Here is a 19,381-nt window from a genome sequence, read left to right as displayed (position 1 = left end):
GGGGAATCAGTCCCTGCCTGGCTGGCCCCAGAACATGCACCAAAATGCAGAATATTCTGTTTATGACACTTTATTGATGCTGGGGGGGTGGGGAGGAGACCTGGAGAAATATGTGGGGGGCAAGAGGCCCCAGGTGGGGACAGGAAAAGTGTTGAAGCCTGGCCACTACTGGGCAGGGAAGACAGAGTTGCCACTGTACGCACAGGGGATGAGCAGCTGCCGGTACTCCAGGGGCAGGTGCCGCTCCACTAGCACGTGCAGTGAGACTTGGTCGGTGACCAGGCCCTGCCTGCAGTGGAGGAAGAGAAGGGACAGGCAGAATCAGCGCCAGAACTCCCCCAGCCAGCACCCCCACACCTTCTGCCCTCTCACCGCCGCATCAGCAGCTCCAAGTCCTCTGGCTTCACAGTCTTGCGGCCAGCATGAGCAGCAAATACCTCCAGGTCGTCACAAAGATGCTGGAAATATTTATCTAGACTGCCAAGAAGGTGGGGATGGAGCAGGCTGAACAGTCTGATCATGACCCGAGGGGTTCCTCTCCCTACCCCACGTGCCCAGGACTCACCACTTCTCCACCATCTCAAGAGCCTTCCTCTCCATAGGCATCTTGGCATAGAAGCTAAAGAGTTTCACATAGTGGCTCAGTCCAGCCTTGTGGGGATCTTGCCGGGCCCTGGGGCCAGTGGTCCGGGGCCTAGGGGGATGCCTGACCAACAGAGGCTCTGCAGGCTCTGAAGATAAGCTGAGGGCAACAGTGGACAGAGGGGGCTCTTATTCAAGAGCAAGTCTTGCTGGCTCCTGCTGAGGCTGGGACCATGTGGCCCATGGCCAGCCAGGACCAGCAGCCCTGACCACCTGCTGAGGGGCAGTTGGGTCAGGGGGCCACATAGAGGCCAGTCTTTCCCCGGGGCTCTGTCCCTCCACAGTCGACTCGACATCCTGGTTCAGGCTTATTATCTATATCGGTACCTGCTTGGGTCCATGACCCCAGGCCTTAGAATGGACAGTCTCTCCCCTTACTCTACTGCTGCCTTTCCCGATTCTGCTAATCGTCCTCCAGCAAGCCTTTTCTGACTACAAACCAACCACATACTTTCCCCCTCACCCAGGCTCCTCTAAGCCCTGGAGGCAGGCACCAGGATGGCAGGGGTGCTCTTGGTGAGCTCTCCCCAGCCCAGCTCAAGCTGCCCTGCTGGGTAATCATCTGCATACCCGTAGGAAGGGGGAAGACCCTATGTACACAGCGTACCCAATGCTCCCTTCCCAAGAGGCCCATGAGGAATGGGGTTGTGGGATCTTACACTACAGCACCAGGAGTTGGGGCTGGCTCAAGAAACCGATGATGTCGCCTGGCCTGGAGAGACTCAGGGGTGCTGGAGGCCGACTCTGGACTTGCTACAAAGAAGAAGGGTGGGGTCACAGGGATCCCAGACCTGACCATCTCACCCAGGCCAGCACAGCCACAGTATTTCTGTCCTGTTTCTGGTGGGCCCCACCTAGCTCCAGCCAAGCAGGTGCCCCTCAGTCTCCCTGACCCCCTACCACCACCAGTGCCCGGAAACACAACCCAGGCAAGGCCTTTCTGTTTGCTAGGGCCTGAACACAGCTGTCACCAGTCACCCCCTGCACTGGGCCTCTTACCTTCCCTGCCAGAGGCATCCTCATCCCCTGAAGATGCTCCTGGCCCCTCGGCCTCAGCAGTCCCCTGGGATCCCTCTGCTTCTGTCACCTCTGTGTGTCCCTCGGCCTCTTCTATCCTGCTGGGTCCTTGTGCTCCTGTTGCCTCCATTTCACTCACACTCACACCTTCTTCTTCCATCTTCTTCTCTGCCTCTTCAACTCCATCGTGTAAGGGCTCTACTTCATCTTCTCCAGAGACACCACTGCTGGTGCTCAGGAAGCTCAGAGCAAAGGCATCGACCTCCTCTGCCTCTCCTGCCAGAAACTGGGCTGGTTTCCCAGGGCCTGAGTGAAGGGGAGAGAATACAGGCTGGAGATGCAGCAGGCCAAGGCTGCATAGCTCAGAGAAGGGTAAAGATGGACTAGCAGATCCAGCCCTGCCCACTGAGGAAAGACAAAGCCAGAGGCAGCACCAGGACATGGATCTGAAGTCTCCTGGCCCAACATGGACTCTGCTCTTGGATGAAGGAGGCAGCCACAGCCAGGGTGCTCTAGGGGCACAGAGGGGCTTGAGGAAGGAAAACTACCATTGTCAACTCTCACCCAAGCTAAGTTTGGCTCCAGGCCACCGGTGCCACACACTCACTATTGTTCTGCAGCCCAGGCCCACTGCTCTGTGTCTTGCGACTGGCAGCCCGCACAGCGTCTTCAGCCCCAGTGTGAGGCATGCAGGGCAGGGAGTGATACACGTCGTGGGAGCCAACCGTGGGCTGAGAGAACGGCTGGGTGTCCTCCAACACAATGTCTGTGGGCAGAGTAGTAACAGGTTCTGAGGCTGTCACCTGGAGATCAGGGGCCAGCTGGCTCTCAGCGTATTCCAGGCCCACCGGCTGCTACTCAGAGTTGCCAGGGCCTGGACAGTGGGCTGCATGGGTCCGCCCTGAGTGGCCTTCAGAGAAAGAAGACGACCTAGCACGCGAGGCCTTATCGCCTACAGCCCTCCTTGCTTACCTTCCTGTTCCTCTGCCTGGCAGTCCCAGGTCCCCACAGCTGCCCGCCCACCAGCAGCCCACTTAAAATACCTCTTCGCTGCTTGTTCTGCTCCTTTTTCCCAAACCCTCTTCTTACTCTGGTGAACTTGTTTTCTGTAATCAGGCTCCCAGGTCAGTTTGAATTGGCCAGCTGATCCTGAAACCTGGCCCCTTTCAACAAGTTTCGGCCACCACACCACACCCCACCACACCCCTTTCCAACCTCCAGCCCTACAGTCTAAGGATATGGGGCCCTGGGAGACACCGAGGGACCAAGGAAAGGGGCCCCCTGTAGAAAGCAGGCAGAAATTCCTTGTAGACCCACTGACCAGAGTTGCTCACTGTCCTTGACCCCACTGAGAGGGGTGCAACCCTGACTCAGCATCACCTCCTATCTGTCACAACGGGGAGAGCTTTCCCCAAAGGCCAGCAGGGGAAAACCTCAACCTTACTTGGAGGAGCCAGGGAAGTATCTCGCAGATCCCGCAAAAAGGCACCCACATCTACAGCTCGGCGGGCGGGAGGTCTGCGGGCCAAGCCAGGCCTCTGCACTGACTGTGGCTGAAGAGGTGTGGCAAAGGTCAGGTTGAGGGAGCTGGTGAGAGCGGGGAGGCACAGAGGAAAGTCAGGTACCTGAGACCCAGTTTGCCCAGAGATCCCTCCATCTGCCCTGGGGCTCTCATCTCTTAGAACAGATGCTATGAGGCTAAAACCGGCAGGGAGTAGTATGGCCAGATTCCATCCCAGGCAGCACCTCCTTTCCCAGGTCTCTCCTCCACCCACTCCCAGAACAGGAAATGCCCAGAACAGCACCTGGTGAGGGAAGAGGCATCAGCATTCCCTTGAGACTCTGTCAGCAACCGGCAAGAGAATGTAAAAGAAGAAAACCATGGTAAGTGATCCAGGCCTATGAGGGCCCTCTCTCAGGACTCCTTAGCCTCTCCAGAGGACAGGAGGGAGAGGGTAGCGAAAGTGGTGTCCAGGGCCTCACCTTGGGAGAGAGACAGCCCCTGGTCCACTCCCTGCTGAAACATCGACAGTCTCAGCCTCTGTTTCCTCCTGCCAGGGACCAGCAGACCTGGAGCCAGGGTTGTGGGGGGCTCGAGCTCAGGAAGTTGCAGCTCCAGGCTGTAAGAATGGAGCTTATCTCAGACGGGCCAGGAAGTCCAATTCTGGCTTTTGCAACCCCCAAGAAACTCCCCGACTAAGCTGCCCATAGTACAATCTAAGGTGGGGGAATTCTGTGTACCTGCCGCAACTGCTCTCTCGTCTGGAGGGTTGGACCACCTGCGGTGCTGGCACTGGCTTCACTACCGACTCGGGCATCAGGATGGAAGATTCCGGGGCTGCAGAAACACCAAGGAGAGGGTGGGGCTGACAGAACAGGCCACCCTGAATGAAAGATACCACAAGACTGGTGTTGGACTGGTACGTAACTCTGACCGGCAGGCCAGAGCTCACTTACCAGTTAGTAGGATGTTCTTCAGCAGCGTCCGAGGTGTCTGTTCCTCCAAGTGCCCACTGGCCTGAACATGGGCCGATCTGCCAATAGACTATCGGCAAAAGCACCAAGCAACCAGTCTGTCCGTTTGCCTTGAGATTTCCTCAAGGTGGGCTCCAGAGCAGAGCTAGACCTCAACCCCCCCTCCCCGAGGCAGCCAGGGCCCTTTGGGGTCAGTGGGCTGGGTACTTACCCTGGCTCCACGGGAACGCCCTCTGGCTATTGTACTTGTTTGGCCACTCAACCTCCTGGAGGAAGCCATTTCAAGCAGGGCTCTCTGGGCTCTGCGTAAAGACCAGCAACACTGAGAATTACGGTGAGGAAGGTAGAGGATATAGAGACATGCCTTTATCAGGGGTCTTGGTCTGGAGCCTTTTTCCCTCAGGGCTAGGGACCCAGAAACCACTTGCCCCTACCATCGCCCCTGTTCCCAGCCCTATGTCAACAGCAGTGTGGACCGAAGAAGACCCCTGGGGTATGGGAATAGGGAGGGCATATGAGTGAACCAACCAGGAGGGGCTGGGAAAGGCTTCACAGAGGTGACTTCAGCAGAATCACAAAGGATAAGTAGGAGTTAGCCACACAGACAAGAGGGGCAATTGGAAGAGCATCCACCCCAGACATGAAAGTAACAATCCATAATGGATATTATTTTATTTTTTTTATTTATTTATTTATTTTTTTTCTGAGACGAAGTCTCGCTCTATCGCCCAGGCTGGAGTGCAGTGGCGCAATCTCGGCTCACTGCAAGCTCCGCCTCCTGGGTTCACGCCATTCTCCTGCCTCAGCCTCTCCGAGTAGCTGGGACTACAGGCGCCCGCCACCACGCCCGGCTAATTTTTTGTATTTTTTAGTAGAGACGGGGTTTCACCGAGGTCTCGATCTCCTGACCTCGTGATCTGCCCGCCTCGGCCTCCCAAAGTGCTGGGATTACAAGCGTGAGCCACCGCGCCCGGCCTTAAAGTATTTTAAAATCTTTTAAGAACTTGGTACCCCAGACACCTTAGTCTCTCCAGTCCAGTCCCTCTCAGATTCCAGAGCCACATAAGTGTTCCCAGGGCGCAGCTCCTACCTAATGGGTGTAGAACCTATAATGAATGGCTTCTCATTCCCTATAAAGAAACTCCACTGTCCCAGTCTGGCAGATGTCAACGTATGCATCCTCTGCACCGTGAGCTCACCACAGCCCTCACCCACTGCCACTCCCACTGAGTCAGGACAAATTCCCTGCTCCTTAGCAAAGCATCTTCCAGTTGCTGACTCCCAACTTCTGCCCAGGCTGTCCTCTAGCTCCTTTCCCATTTCCCAGCTGAGAGCTACAGGGACAGTAAGACAATGCGCAGGAACAGTGGGAACCCTCGGGACGCAGAAGTTCCGGGCAAATGCCTAGGCACACCCTGGCTGGTCTGGAGAAAGTACCCTAGAGAACAGAGCAGAAGGTGAGATTCTGAGCGCCTATCCTCCATCTCCAGTGGCCGAGCCCCCAAAGACTCGGGATCAGTCAGGCTCTGTGGTACCGAGGGCTGGCTGCCTGGAGCCCTGGGGGCAGGGGCACCAACAGCTGGCCTGGGCCCGGCTAGAGCAATGGAACCAGTTCTCAGAGTCCCAGGCCCTGCTCCTCTCTGAGACTCAGTTTCCTTCTTGGAACAGAGTCGGCGCTGGGTCCCACCCAGACCCCACTCCCCAGTCCCTCTAGTTGCTCAAGTACTCGGGGAGCCCCCTCACATACCCAGCCCGAGCACTCCGGGGTCGCCGCGGGGTGCGCGAGTCCGCTGTATCCAGCACGCGTCGCAGCAGCGTGCGCGGCGTGGGGTCGCTGTCAGGGTCGTTGTCAGCCATCGTCTCCGGCCCGGGCCCTCCTAACCGCCCAGCCAGCTGCAGGGTCCGCCGTCCCGCCGCCACAGTTAAGGTAACTCTCGCGATGCTCCCGCAAAGCCCCACGGGAATTGTAGTTCTCGCACTATCGCAGCTCGCGGGGTGGACAGTGATGGTTGCAAACTCCAGCTGCTTTGGAGGCAACCTCGCTGCGGGTAAACCTCGGTTAATGTAATGCAAGCAGCCCAAGTCTTGGCTTCTTCATCTGTAAATTGAGGTTGATACCCACCTGATAAGGAGCTTGTAATGATTCAAGGAGTTAATGTTTAACTCAGAGTCTAACACACGATAAGCCTGGGCACTGGTAACTAGCAATTGCTATTATTAGAAGGCTCTCTCATTCCCATCTCTCTCTCCGAAGATGAGGAGAGACGCTTGGGCCAGGAAAAAGATTTTTATCCTACATATGACCTGGTTAGATTTGCATTTGCAGGCTAGGCGGTGGCTCACGCCTGTAATTCCAACACTTTAGGACACTGAGGCGGGAGGATAGCTTGAGCTCAGGAGTTCAAGAGCAGCCTGGGCAACACAGTGAGACCCCCGCCCCCTGGTCGCTACAAAAAAATAAAAATAAATTATTCAGGCGTGGTGGTGCGCGCGTGTAGTCCCAGATAATGGGGAGGCTGAGGCAGGAGCATTGCTTGAGCCCAGGAATTCAAGACTTCAGTAGTCGTGATCGCACTCCAGCCTGGGCAACAGAAAGAGACCCTGTCTCAAAAAATAATAAAAGCATTTTTAAAAGATCTGCATTTGCAAATCTGTCTATAGGGCCTATCTCTATCAGAAGAGACCAGGAAGCAGGCTCCAAGGCTAACAGGCTGTTTGTGATCCAGCACTGATGTTATGATCTCCAAACACGAGCAATTTTGAGATGAATTCCAGCTCTCAAAAGTTCTATTAATGTTTTCCCCATTACCACCACATCTAGCAAAATAAATAAAAATTGGGTTTTTTTTTTTTTTTTTTTGGAGACAGAGTTTTGCTCTTGTTGCCCAGGCTGGAGTGCAATGGCACGATCTCCGCTCACCGCAACCTCCACCTCCTAGGTTCAAGTGATTCTCCTGCCTCAGCCTCCGGAGTAGCTGGGATTACAGGCATGCACCACCACACCTGGCTAATTTTGTATTTTTAGTAGAGACAGGGTTTCTCCATGTTGGTCAGGCTGGTCTCGAACTCCTGACCTCAAGTGATCCGCCTGCCTCAGCCTCCCAAAGTGCTGGGATTACAGGCGTGAGCCACCGCACCCAGCCAATAAAAATTGTTAATGCTAGAGATGCTTACCATATTCTGTTAGTGTTTTCCTCCGTATTTTTCACTGATTGACAATCCCCTCACCTTAAGTTTTCATGGCAACTGAATTAGAACTTGGTTTCTGAGTCTTCCATGGAGTTCGCTTTCCCAGAATCTGCACCGAGATCAAGTGTAAATTATCAGATACCTGAGACAGGCATGGGCATATTTGTGCTTGTGTTAAATAAGCTGAGCCAAGAAGTCCAGGCATGGTGGCTCATGCCTGTAATCCCAGCACTTTGGGAGGCTGAGGCGGGCAGATCACTTGAGGTCAGGAGTTTAAGACCAGTCTGGCCAACATGGTAAAACCCCGTCTCTACTAAAAACACAAAAATTAGCGGGGTGTAGTGGCACACACCTATAATTCCAGCTACTCTGGAAACTGAGGCAGGAGAATTGCTTGAACCCTGGGAGGCAGAGGTTGCAGAGCTGAGATCCAGCCACAATACTCCAGCTTGGGCGACTAAGCAAGACTCCATCTCGAAAAAAAAAAAAAATTAAGCAAAAAATTAGATTCTTGCTTCTCAAAATAAGAGAACTGTAGAGAAAAAGCTATCAATATTCCTTGTCATTTAGATCTGATATCTGTGTTATCTGACTCAATTTGCTATCCTTTTGCAGACATATTTCCATGGTTACTACCTAAATGCATTTTTTTTTTTTTTTTGAGATGTTCTCCTGCCTCAGCCTCCTGAGCAGCTGGGATTACAGGCAGGCACTACCACGCCCAGCTAATTTTTGTATTTTTAGTGGAGACGGGGTTTCACCATTTTGGTCATGCTGGTCTCGAACTCCTCATGATCCGCCTGCCTCAGCCTCCCAAAGTGCTGGGATTACAGGTGTGAGCCATGGTGCCTGGTCTGCAGTTTTGTTTTTGTTTTTGTTTTTTGTTTTTTGAGACGGAGTCTCACTTTGTTGCCCGGGATGGAGTGCAGTGGCACAATCTCAGCTCACTGCAACTTCTGCCTCCCAGTTTCAAGCAATTCTCCCTGCCTCAGCCTCCCAAGTAGCTGGGATTACAGGTGCCTGCCACCACATCTGGCTAATTTTTTGTATTTTTAGTAGAGACGGGGTTTCACCATGTTGGCCAAGATGGTCTTGACCTCCTGACCTCATGATCCGCCCGCCTCGGCCTCTCAAAGTGCTGGGATTACAGATGTGAGCCACTACACCCGGCCCCAGCCTGAAGTTTTAAATTATTTATTCATTTACTAGTAAAACCTTGAACTACTGAATAATGGGGAAAAAAAAAATCTTTTTTTTTTTTTTTTGAGATGGAGTCTCGCTTTGTTGCCCAGGCTGGAGCGTAGTGGTGCCATCTCAGCTCACCGCAACCTCTGCCTCCTGGGTTCAAGCAATTCTCCCTGCCTCAGCCTCCCAAGTAGCTGGGATTACAGGTGCCCACCGCCAAGCCCAGCTAATTTTTTGTATTTTTTTTTCTTTTTTTGAGACAGAGTTTTGCTCTTGTTGGCCAGGCTGGAGTGCAATGGCGTGATCTCAGCTCACCGCAACCTCCGCCTCCTGGGTTCAAGTGATTCTCCTGCCTCAGCCTCTCGAGTAGCTGGGATTACAGGCATGTGCCACCACGCCTGGCTAATTTTGTATTTTTAGTAAAGATGGGGTTTCTCCATGTTGGTCAGGCTGGTCTTGAACTCCCGACCTCACGTGATCCGCCTGCCTCAGCCTCCCAAAGGTTCACGCCATTCTCCTGCCTCAGCCTCCCGAGTGGCTGGGACTACAGGCGCCCACTACCACACCTGGCTAATTTTTTGTATTTTTAGTAGAGATGGGGTTTCACCGTGTTAGCCAGGATGGTCTCGATCTCCTGACCTCGTGATCTGCCCGCCTCGGCCTCCCAAAGTGCTGGGATTACAGGCGTGAGCCACTGCGAAATTTTTTGTATTTTTAGTAGAGACAAGGTTTCACTACGTTGGCCAGGCTGGTCTCCAACTCCTAACCTCAGGTGATCTTCCGCCTTGGCCTCCCAAAGTGTTGGGATTACAGGCGTGAGCCACCGTGCCTGGCCTTTTTTTTTTTTGAGACAGGGTCTCGCTCTGTCACCCATGCTGGAGTGCAATGGTGGGATCACAGGTAACTGAAGATCTCAACCTTTTGAACATCCTCCCACCTCAGCCTTCTGAGTAGTTGGGATTACGGGAGTGAGCCACCATGCCCAGCTAATTATTGTATTTTATGTACAGGCAGAGTTTCGCCATGTTGCCCAGGCTGGTGAAACATGTTTCAAAAAGATTAAAACATGAACTTTGGCCGGGCGCAGTGGCTCACACCTGTAATCCCAGCACTTTGGGAGGCCGAGGCAGGTGGATCACAAGGTCAGGAGTTCAAGACCAGCCTGGCCAAGATGGTGAAACCCCGTCTCTACCAAAAATACAAAAAATTAGCCGGGCACGATGGCAGGTGCCTGTAATCCCAGCTACTCAGGAGGCTGAGGCAGGAGAATCACTTGAACTTGGAGGGTGAAGGTTGCAGTGAGCCAAGATCGCACTCCAGCCTGGGCGACAGACAAACAAACAAACAAACCATGAGCTTCATTCTTTGTACAGTAGTATTCTGTTTGTTCACATAATTAAACGTTATAATTACTTTTTAAAAAAATACCGGGATGAAGTGAGGCAGGGAGGAGTGAAGGAGAATGGCAGGGCTAGACTAATATGGGGTCTTGCAGGCTCTGGGAAAGAATCTGGACATTATTCTAAATGGAATAGGAAGCCAGTGGAGGAATTTAAGCAGAGGTATGACATATCAGATTTTCTTTGGCAGCCATGTGAAGAACAGATTGCAGGAGAGGCAAGATTGGAGGCAGGGAGACATGTGATGAGGTTCTTGCCTTTCTCCAGGGGTGATTAAGACAGAGAGTGAACTGGGCGGTGGAGGTGGGGAGAAAGCCATGCATTCCAGATATGCTTTGAGTTAGAAGATTAAGTGTAGATGACAGGTGATTTTATGTACTGGAAATTAGAGTTTCACTGGTCATAATTTTCAATATTCTAGGCCGGGCGCGGTGGCTCACGCTTGTAATCCCAGCACTTTGGGAGGCCCAGGCGGGCGGATCACGAGGTCAGGAGATCGAGACCACGGTGAAACCCCGTCTCTACTAAAAATACAAAAAATTAGCCGGGCGTGGTGGCGGGCGCCTGTAGTCCCAGCTACTCGGAGAGGCTGAGGCAGGAGAATGGCGTGAACCCGGGAGGCGGAGCTTGCAGTGAGCTGAGATCACGCCACTGCACTCCAGCCTGGGTGACAGAGCGAGACTCTGTCTCAAAAAAAAAAAAAAAAAAATTTCAATATTCTGTGCATAAAGAAATTACATCGGCCGGGCGCGGTGGCTCACGCCTGTAATCCCAGCACTTTGGGAGGCCGAGGCGGGTGGATCACGAGGTCAGGAGATCGAGACCATCCTGGCTAACATGGTGAAACCCCATCTCTACTAAAAATACAAAAAACTAGCCGGGTGTTGTGGCGGGTGCCTGTAGTCCCAGCTACTCGGGAGGCTGAGGCAGGAGAATGGCATGAACCTGGGAGGTGGAGCTCGCAGTGAGCTGAGATCACGCCACTGCACTCCAGCCTGGGCGACAGAGTGAGACTCTGTCTCAAAAAAAAAAAAAAAAAAAAAAGAAATTACATCGGCCGGCGCGGTGGCTCACGCCTGTAATCCCAGCACTTTGGGAGGCCGAGGCGGGCAGATCACGAGGTCAGGGAGATCGAGACCACGGTGAAACCCCGTCTCTACTAAAAATACAAAAAATTAGCTGGGCGCAGTGGCGGGCGCCTGTAGTCCCAGCTACTCGGGAGGCTGAGGCAGGAGAATGGCGGGAACCCGGGAGGCGGAGCTTGCAGTGAGCCGAGATCGCGCCACTGCACTCCAGCCTGGGCGACAGAGCGAAACTCCGTCTCAAAAAAAAAAAAAAAAAAAAGACATTATATCAATTTGGCCTCTCAACATTTTTTGAGCAAGGTGAGTCCTGAGACAGGTAGAGTTTAAACCATAACAGTTACAATGATCTTTTGCTGAATTTTATCTCTATTGCACACATATTTAAACATGGCCAGGCATGGTGGCTCATGCCTGTAATCCCAGCACTTTGGGAGGCCGAGGCAAGCTGATCACCTGAGGTCAGGAGTTCGAGACCAGCCTGGACAACATGGTGAAACCCCATCTTTACTAAAAACACAAAAATTAGCCAGGCATGGTGGCGCATGCCTGTAGTCCCAGCTACTCGGGAGGCTGAGGCAGGAGAATGGCTTGAACCCGGGAGATGGAGGTTGCTGTGAGCCAAGATCGTGCCATTGCACTCCAGCCTGGGTGACAGAGCGAGACTCCTGTATCAAAAAAAAAAAAGAAAAAAAAATGGCCAGGCGCGGTGGCTCACACCTGTAATTCCAGCACTTTGGGAGGCCGAGGTGGGTGGATCATGAGGTCAGGAGGTTGAGGCCAGTCTGGCCAACATAGTGAAAACCTGTCTCTATGAAAAATACAAAAAATTAGTTGGGTCTGGTGGTGTGCGCCTATGATTCCACCTACTCAGGAGGCTGAGGCAGGAAAATCTTGTGAACCTGGGAGGCGGAGATTACAATGAACCGAGATTGTGCCACTGCACTCCAGCCCTGGCCACAGTGCGAGTGCGAGACTCTGTCTCAAAAAAAAAAAAAAAAAATTTAAACATGTAATATAGGCCGGGTGCAGTGGCTCACGCTTGTAATCCCAGCACTTTAGGAGGCCAAGGTGGCCAGATCACCTGAGGTCAGAAGTTCCAGACTAGCCTGCCCAACATGTTGAAACTCCATCTCTTCTAAAAATACAAAAATTAGGTCGGGTGCGGTGGCTCACACCTGTAATCCCAGCACTTTGGGAGGCTGAGATGGGTGGATCGCATGAGGTCAGGAGTTTGAGACCAACCTGGCCAACATGAGGAAACCCCCGCTCTACAAAAATACAAAAATTAGCCGGGTATGGTGGTGGGCACCTATAATATCAGCTCTTGGGAGGCTGAGGCAGGAGAATTGCTTGAACCCTGAAGCGGAGGTTGCAGTGAGCCTAGATCGTGCCACTTCACTCCAGCCTGACCAAGAACAAAACTCCACCTCGAAAAAAAAACAAAAACAAAAATTAGCTGGGCGTGGTGGTGCACGCCTGTAATCCCAGCTACCTGGGAGGCTAAGACAGAAGAATTGCTTGAACCCAGGAGGTGGAGGTTGCAGTGAGCCAAGATTGCACCGCTACACTCCAGCCTGGGCAACAGAGTGAGACATCCCTAAGAAAAATAAAAATAAATAAATAAATAAATAGGCTGGGTGCGGTAGCTCACACCTATAATCCCAGCACTTTGGGAGGCCGAGGTGGGTGGATCACCTGAGGTCAGGAGTGCAAGACCAGCCAGCCCAACATGGCGAAACCCTGTCTCTACTAAAAATACACAAAATTAGCTGGGTGTGGTGCCCGGCGCCTGTAATCCCAGCTACTTGGGAGGCTGAGGCAGGAGAATCTCTTGAACCCGGGAGGTGGAGGTTGCAGTGAGCCGAGATCGCACCACTGCACTCCAGTCTCAACAACAAGAATGAAACTCTATCTCAAATAAATAAATACGTAAGTAAAAATGTAGTATGTGTGTTCATGTTTATACTGTTGTATAAATGATTCACCCAAATGAATGCATATCTTTTACCAGGGGCTACACTGGCCCCTATTTTGTTTTTATGTCAAATACTATAATTAGAAATAATGTACACGGTGGCTCACGCCTGTAATCCAGCACTTTGGGAGGCCGAGGCGGGCGGATCACGAGGTCAGGAGATCGAGACCATCCTGGCTAACACGGTGAAACCCCATCTTTACTAAAATTACAAAAAAAATTAGCCACGCACAGTGGCGGGCGCTTGTAGTCCCAGCTACTTGGGAGGCTGAGGCAGGAGAATGGCGTGAACCCGGGAGGCGGAGCTTGCAGTGAGCCAAGATCGCGCCACTGCACTCCAGCCTGGACAACAGAGCGAGACTCCATCTCAAAAAAAAAAAAAAAGAAATAATGTATATTAGGCTTCCATTTCATGCCTGTGATCTGCTATCAGGAGAGAAAAAAGGACAAGAAAAATTGGGAGGAGACCACGATCATGCCTTTTGTGGGAATATGCATGGAGCTGGGGGCCGTTATCCTTAGCAAACTAATGCAGGAACAGAAAACCAAATACCACATATTCTCACAAGTGTGAGTTAAATGATGAGAACTCATGAACGCAAAGAAGGCAACAACAGATACTGGGGTCTACTTGAGGGGGGTGGGAGGAGGGAGAGGAACAGGAAAGATAACTATTGGGTACTGGGCTTAATACCGGGGTGATGAAATAATCTGTACAACAAATTGCGGTGACACGAGTTCACCTATGTAGTAAACCTTCACACGTACCCCCGAACCTAAAATAAAAGTTTAAAAAAAATTGGGAGAAGGAAGAACTCGGCAAAGGAGGGCTAGTTTGCAGGTAATTCCCCTGGAGAACTGCCTGGCCCGTCCCTGGCTTTCCACAACATTTTGTGTTCTTTACAACATTTTCCCCCAGCCGGGCGCCGTGATCCTAGCTCACGCCTGTAATCTTAGCACTTTGGGAGGCCGAGGCGCGTGGACTGCCTGAGCTCAGGAGTTCGAGACCAGCCCGGGAAACATGGCGAAACCCTGTCTCTACTAAACACACACAAAAAAATTAGCCGGGCATGGCGGCATGCGCCTGTAGTACCAGCTACTCCAGAGGCTGAGGCAGGAGAATTGCTTGAACCCAGGAGGCAGAGGTTGCAGTGAGCCGAGATCTCACCACTGCACTCCAGTCTGGCGACATAGTGAGACTCCTTCACAACAACAACAACAAAAGATTCCCTCAAATAAGTTGAGGTAGGGGGGAGGTGTATTGTTACAATGCAAATCCTTTCTCATAAAATCCTTTAATAGCTCTCAGTGGCCTGCAGAATAAAACCCCAAATCCTTAACATGTCCCAGTTTGGTATTTTCCTACGCTTGGCCCTACCCGGGCCACCACCTTCCAGGCTCTTTAAGGGCGGAGCCTAGCTCTTTTCTGCCATGTGGCCTTACAGACTGATTCCCGGGACAAGAATTGGCTACTTCTCCCTACCCGAGCTTTCGTTCGTTTTTTATTCCCGGCCCCCACCACCTCCCCCCCCCCATTTCTCTGCTCTCTTGTTCATTCCTTTGGAGCGATTACTTTCTGTGAGTAGACATCCATTCGCGTGCATTCAGATCTATTACCCAAAAGACAGACGCTTATCCGTCTAGGTAGTCAGGCTCCAAGAGAGGAGCCCAGTCGGTCTGACTCCCGGAAACTCCCTGAACTGTGTCAGCCACATAGTAGGCGTCTACTGGAGACTTCGTTTAGGTCAGTGAGTCAACGCAGGCAGCAGCTGAATCAGGAGAGAGTCCGCAGCGCAAAGAAAGGGGCTCCTGAGACCCGGGGCGCCGAGGCCCAGGTTTCGTCTCCCTCTGCTGCAGCAATGCCGTCGACTCAAAGGCGCTCGGGGCTGGGGGACTGGTTCTGGCAAACAGAACAACCTCGCCCGAATCCTGGTCGCAGTAGGTCGATCTTTCCCTTAGGCGGCGCTTCGGGCCGAAGGCGCCTAGTTCAGCGCGAGGCCTCACGGGATTTGTAGTCTCCGTGGGCATATACCCACGGCGCTTGCGCACTGGTGAGGCGCGCACCGCCCCGCTCCACGCCCCTATCAGGATTCGGGTCCTCGTGAGGAGCAGTCCAGGCGACAGCGTTCCAACCTAATACGCCTCTCTCACCCGCCGGGGACAAGACGGGCTGGGGAAAGAATCTGCTCTTCGGAGGCTATCGCAGTGCCTTGGAAGGCGGCCGGAATCCGCACCCACCCGCCCCGGAAGCGAGTGGCTCCTGGCGCGGGGCATTGTGGGGGGCGTAGTCTCTTTCTCAGGCGGTCCTTCGCGGCGTCCCCGGGGCCGACTCCCGAGCGCAGGCGGGCAGCCAGGCGGGCGGCGCGGCGCGGGCCGGCAGGAAGCGTATTCTGGACGCGGGGCGCCGGGCGGGCCGGCTGCGCCGAGCGGCAGTGGTGGGATACTACCCAAGGCCTCGCGCGGCGCCGCCCGTCGAGGGGCGGGCGGCGACGGAGCCACTGGGCCGTCGAAGGGCGCAGGAGGCCGGTGGGCCGGGCCGGGCCGCGCGACGCAGCCATGCCTGGCTTTACGTGCTGCGTGCCAGGCTGCTACAACAACTCGCACCGGGACAAGGCGCTGCACTTCTACACGTTTCCAAAGGACGCTGAGTTGCGGCGCCTCTGGCTCAAGAACGTGTCGCGTGCCGGCGTCAGTGGGTGCTTCTCCACCTTCCAGCCCACCACAGGCCACCGTCTCTGCAGCGTTCACTTCCAGGGCGGCCGCAAGACCTACACGGTACGCGTCCCCACCATCTTCCCGCTGCGCGGCGTCAATGAGCGCAAAGTAGCGCGCAGACCCGCCGGGGCCGCGGCCGCCCGCCGCAGGCAGCAGCAGCAACAGCAGCAGCAGCAACAGCAGCAGCAGCAACAGCAGCAGCAGTCATCACCCTCTGCCTCCACTGCCCAGACTGCCCAGCTGCAGCCGAACCTGGTGTCTGCTTCCGCGGCCGTGCTTCTCACCCTTCAGGCCGCTGTAGACAGCACTCAGGCTCCGGGATCCGTGCCGCCGGCGCCCATCACTCCCACTGGAGAAGACGTGAAGCCCATCGATCTTACAGTGCAAGTGGAGTTTGCAGCCGCAGAGGGCGCAGCCGCTGCGGCCGCCGCGTCGGAGTTACAGGCTGCTACCGCAGGGCTGGAGGCTGCCGAGTGCCCTATGGGCCCCCAGTTGGTGGTGGTAGGGGAAGAGGGCTTCCCTGATACTGGCTCCGACCATTCGTACTCATTGTCGTCCGGCACCACGGAGGAGGAGCTTCTGCGCAAGCTGAATGAGCAGCGGGACATCCTGGCGCTGATGGAAGTGAAGATGAAAGAGATGAAAGGCAGCATTCGCCACCTGCGTCTCACCGAGGCCAAGCTGCGCGAAGAACTGCGTGAGAAGGATCGGCTGCTTGCCATGGCTGTCATCCGCAAGAAGCACGGAATGTGAACTGGTGCCCCGGCAGCCTGCTGGACTCCCAGACCCCATCCAGCCAGGGGACCGCAGGCCATTGTTGAACTCCTCTATACTCCTGGGGCACTGGTTGACAGTACTGAGGCTTAAGGCAGCTGGACTCTCTTGCTGGTGACCTGGCATCCTCAATTGTTTCCTCCTGAAGTGGAAGCTGGGGCCTTAGACTCTGCGCTGGTGACACCAGCAGTTATGACTTTGTCTACCCTTCCTCCCCCAGTTATTGTTGCAGATTCTGGTTAAGCAGAGGCTTCAGAACCACTGAACTTGAAACTTACCCTCTAGGGATGCAGGTGGGATGTCCAGGGACTATGGGTTTGGGAAAACCATACCTTAAGGTTGGTCAGCAGTCAGACAACTCTAATGTGTGTAAGTGATAAGAGATTCAAGTAACATCAGTTCTCCTCCTCTTCATGCTTTTCCTTCCCAGGTGCAGCCTGTGATTCTGATGGGGACTGGTAAATCTGTGCCTCTGCCTCCTAGGACTTATTTTCCCAGGAGGCCATTTACAAGGGGATCTGGATGACCTGCTGATGGAGATGCAGCTTGCCAGGGACTTAGGTTTATCCTGTTTTGTTTGCTACTGGTTACAAATTCTATTTTCTGTACAATTAGACTAAAGTTTTCACTGTGTTTGTTTGGCAAAACAAATTAAACAAAAAGTAAGGTTTTTATTTGGGTCTCGCCATTTTATTTTTACAAAAACATAGTTAAATGTCCTTGAAACATTGGGAAATAGGCCTTAGCCTATTTGAAAGACCAGGCTGACCCTGAAAGTAGAGATGCTTCAATGACCAGGTTTTTCCAAAAATGGGCCCTAAACACATGGATCCTGGCCTTATAAGGTCCTCACAGAGTTCCTGGCCCAGCTCACCCTAAAGAGTTTGGAAACTGCACCAAATGGGCCCAATTTGTCCATGGATTATCTCCCTGTATCCTTTCAACAAGAAGGACCAACTGGTAACTAAGATATATTGTGATAGTTCGCCTCTGAGGGTTTTGAATTCTCAGCTGGGATTAATTTTGCTCACCATGACATCCCTTAGGCTTAGCACAGCCTCTGGTATGCATGTGCATGCAGTTACTCTGAACTGGTAAGACCACAGCTGGAGCTAGCCAGGACTGCCTCAGGCACAAGGACTGTTGTATAGATACCTTGGCCTTGGTACACCTTCGGTGTGACAGATCTGTATCCACAGAGGGCATTAAGAAATTGGGAGGTGTGATTCCTTGACTCATTTTCTTGGCTGCCTCTATTTTTTCATTTTTTTTTTTTTTTTTTTTTTTTTTTAGATGGCGCTTTGCCCTTGTTGCCCAGGCTGGAGTGCAATGGTGTGATCTCAGCTCACTGCAGCCTCTGCCTCCCAGGTTCAAGAGATTCTCCTGCCTCACCCTCCTGAGTAGCTGGGATTACAGGCGCCCGCCACCACGTCTGGCTGATTGTTGTATTTTCAGTAGAGGCAGGATTTCACCACGTTGGCCAGGCTGGTCTCAAACTCCTGATCTCAGGTGATCCGCCTGCCTCTGCCTCCCAAAGTACTGAGATTACAGGTGTGAGCCACCCCGCCCAGCCTCTATTTTTTCTTAGATTGGATATTGAAGGGGCAAGGATTACATTGTTTTTGTCTATAGCTCCAAGTAATTTAGCTCAAAGCCAATGTCTAAAAGTAAATGCCTTTAAAGCTATGGGTTTACTGTGGGTGGTGGGGCACAAATGGAGACTTTCAGACCCCATAAAATATGACTCCCTTCTCTTTGTTACTTATGGACAAAGCCATCTGCCTGGGGACTTGCCTGTGGCAACATGCTGGGATGGTCCTAAAACTCAAGTCTCTGTTTCCCTTCTAGTCCCTTAGCACTGAGTTGGGAAAGAAGTCTGGTGGGGAAGAAGGGGTGAGACATAGGTTGTGTGGGTGCCTGGTTGGGGGATGGACTGGATCTCTGTCTTCCTCGGGTTAGATCTGGCTGGTAATCAGGTGGTGGAAGCACAGCAGTGCCCTTTGTTGCTCCTATTGGGCCAGTCTCACATCTTCCCGGTTTCCTTCCTTGGAGCGAGGCCTTTTCCAGGATCCAGCCATGCTCTTCAGTGTATCCTTGAGCTCCTGTTTATTGAAGGGACTTCTGCTGTTTCTGCACTGGCTCCCTTGAGGCTCTCAGCAGTACTCCCTGGGCCCTCCCTGGTGTCTGCAGGTTATGGGCAGTGTTTTGGCTTCTTAGGGAGAAGAAGACAGTTCACAGAGCAAGGGAGATCCCAGATGCAGATGTACAAGCGGGGCAATGCAGAGTTCTCACTAGCTGAGTAATAAGCATCTAGTCAGGCAAAGTGTAGTGTTGACAGACCTGAGATTTAAAAAACAGAAGTGTGGTCCGGTCTTACCAGCCATCTCTTGGAGGGGTAGCCTGTGGGTGGGTAAAGGTGCAAAACTCTTGTGGAAGAACAGGAGTACTGAGAGATCTCTGGCCAGGAAGGCAGGCTAGGAGTTGCCTGGAGAGGCCTTGTAGCCATTTCCCTTACCTGTGGTACCCCAAGTTAGCTGCAGATCTCTTTGCCAAGCACAGGTCTGACCTAGAGACTGGCCTTACCACAAATGTTTGTGTTACCAAGAAAACAAATGGGCATTGAAAGGAAAGGGCAATGGGTAGGAAGAGAACTATTTACAATCTGGTCACTTAAATCACGGAAATTTTGGGTAAGTCAGTCATTTCTCTTTCCTCATTAATAAAAATGAAACACTTAGCTGCTCTATCTGCTGCAAAAAAACCTTACAGAATGTTTTGGGGACCCCTGACTAGAAGTTTGAGGGTAACCTCTCCAGCCAAGCCCCACCTGAGGGACATTTGAGTCTCCGGCCCAAGAACAACCTAGCCTGCTCGAAACCAGCTTTGGGCTCGACTCGCCCAGGTGCAGGCGCACGAATGTTGGG

The 19,381-nt window shown here is 52.9% G+C and overlaps 2 protein-coding genes across 2 annotated transcripts; one reads left to right on the top strand and one right to left on the bottom strand.

Annotated features, from left to right (window-relative positions):
- Window positions 1-54: 54 nt before the first annotated feature.
- On the bottom strand, window positions 55-7,432 carry CENPT (centromere protein T). The gene is made up of 14 exons (XM_030795188.1): window positions 7,309-7,432; window positions 5,882-6,232; window positions 4,346-4,436; window positions 4,117-4,204; window positions 3,901-3,997; window positions 3,643-3,779; window positions 3,465-3,501; window positions 3,104-3,246; window positions 2,267-2,425; window positions 1,642-1,965; window positions 1,302-1,395; window positions 566-742; window positions 373-477; window positions 55-289 (listed from the first exon to the last, which is right to left on the bottom strand). Exons 2-14 carry the CDS (start codon window positions 5,989-5,991, stop codon window positions 166-168), a joined length of 1,686 nt encoding a protein of 561 aa, XP_030651048.1. The 5' UTR covers window positions 5,992-6,232; window positions 7,309-7,432; the 3' UTR covers window positions 55-165.
- A 7,003-nt stretch (window positions 7,433-14,435) lies between these two features.
- THAP11 (THAP domain containing 11) lies at window positions 14,436-17,131 on the top strand. Its single transcript, XM_012504724.2, has one exon. It carries the CDS (start codon window positions 15,525-15,527, stop codon window positions 16,434-16,436), a length of 912 nt encoding a protein of 303 aa, XP_012360178.2. The 5' UTR covers window positions 14,436-15,524; the 3' UTR covers window positions 16,437-17,131.
- Window positions 17,132-19,381: the final 2,250 nt, after the last annotated feature.

Source organism: Nomascus leucogenys, chromosome 2 (genome assembly GCF_006542625.1).
Source record: "Nomascus leucogenys isolate Asia chromosome 2, Asia_NLE_v1, whole genome shotgun sequence".
Taxonomy (NCBI): domain Eukaryota; kingdom Metazoa; phylum Chordata; class Mammalia; order Primates; family Hylobatidae; genus Nomascus; species Nomascus leucogenys.
The sequence above is the reverse complement of the archived record's forward strand: the minus strand, read 5'-3'. Positions and strand labels throughout refer to the sequence as shown.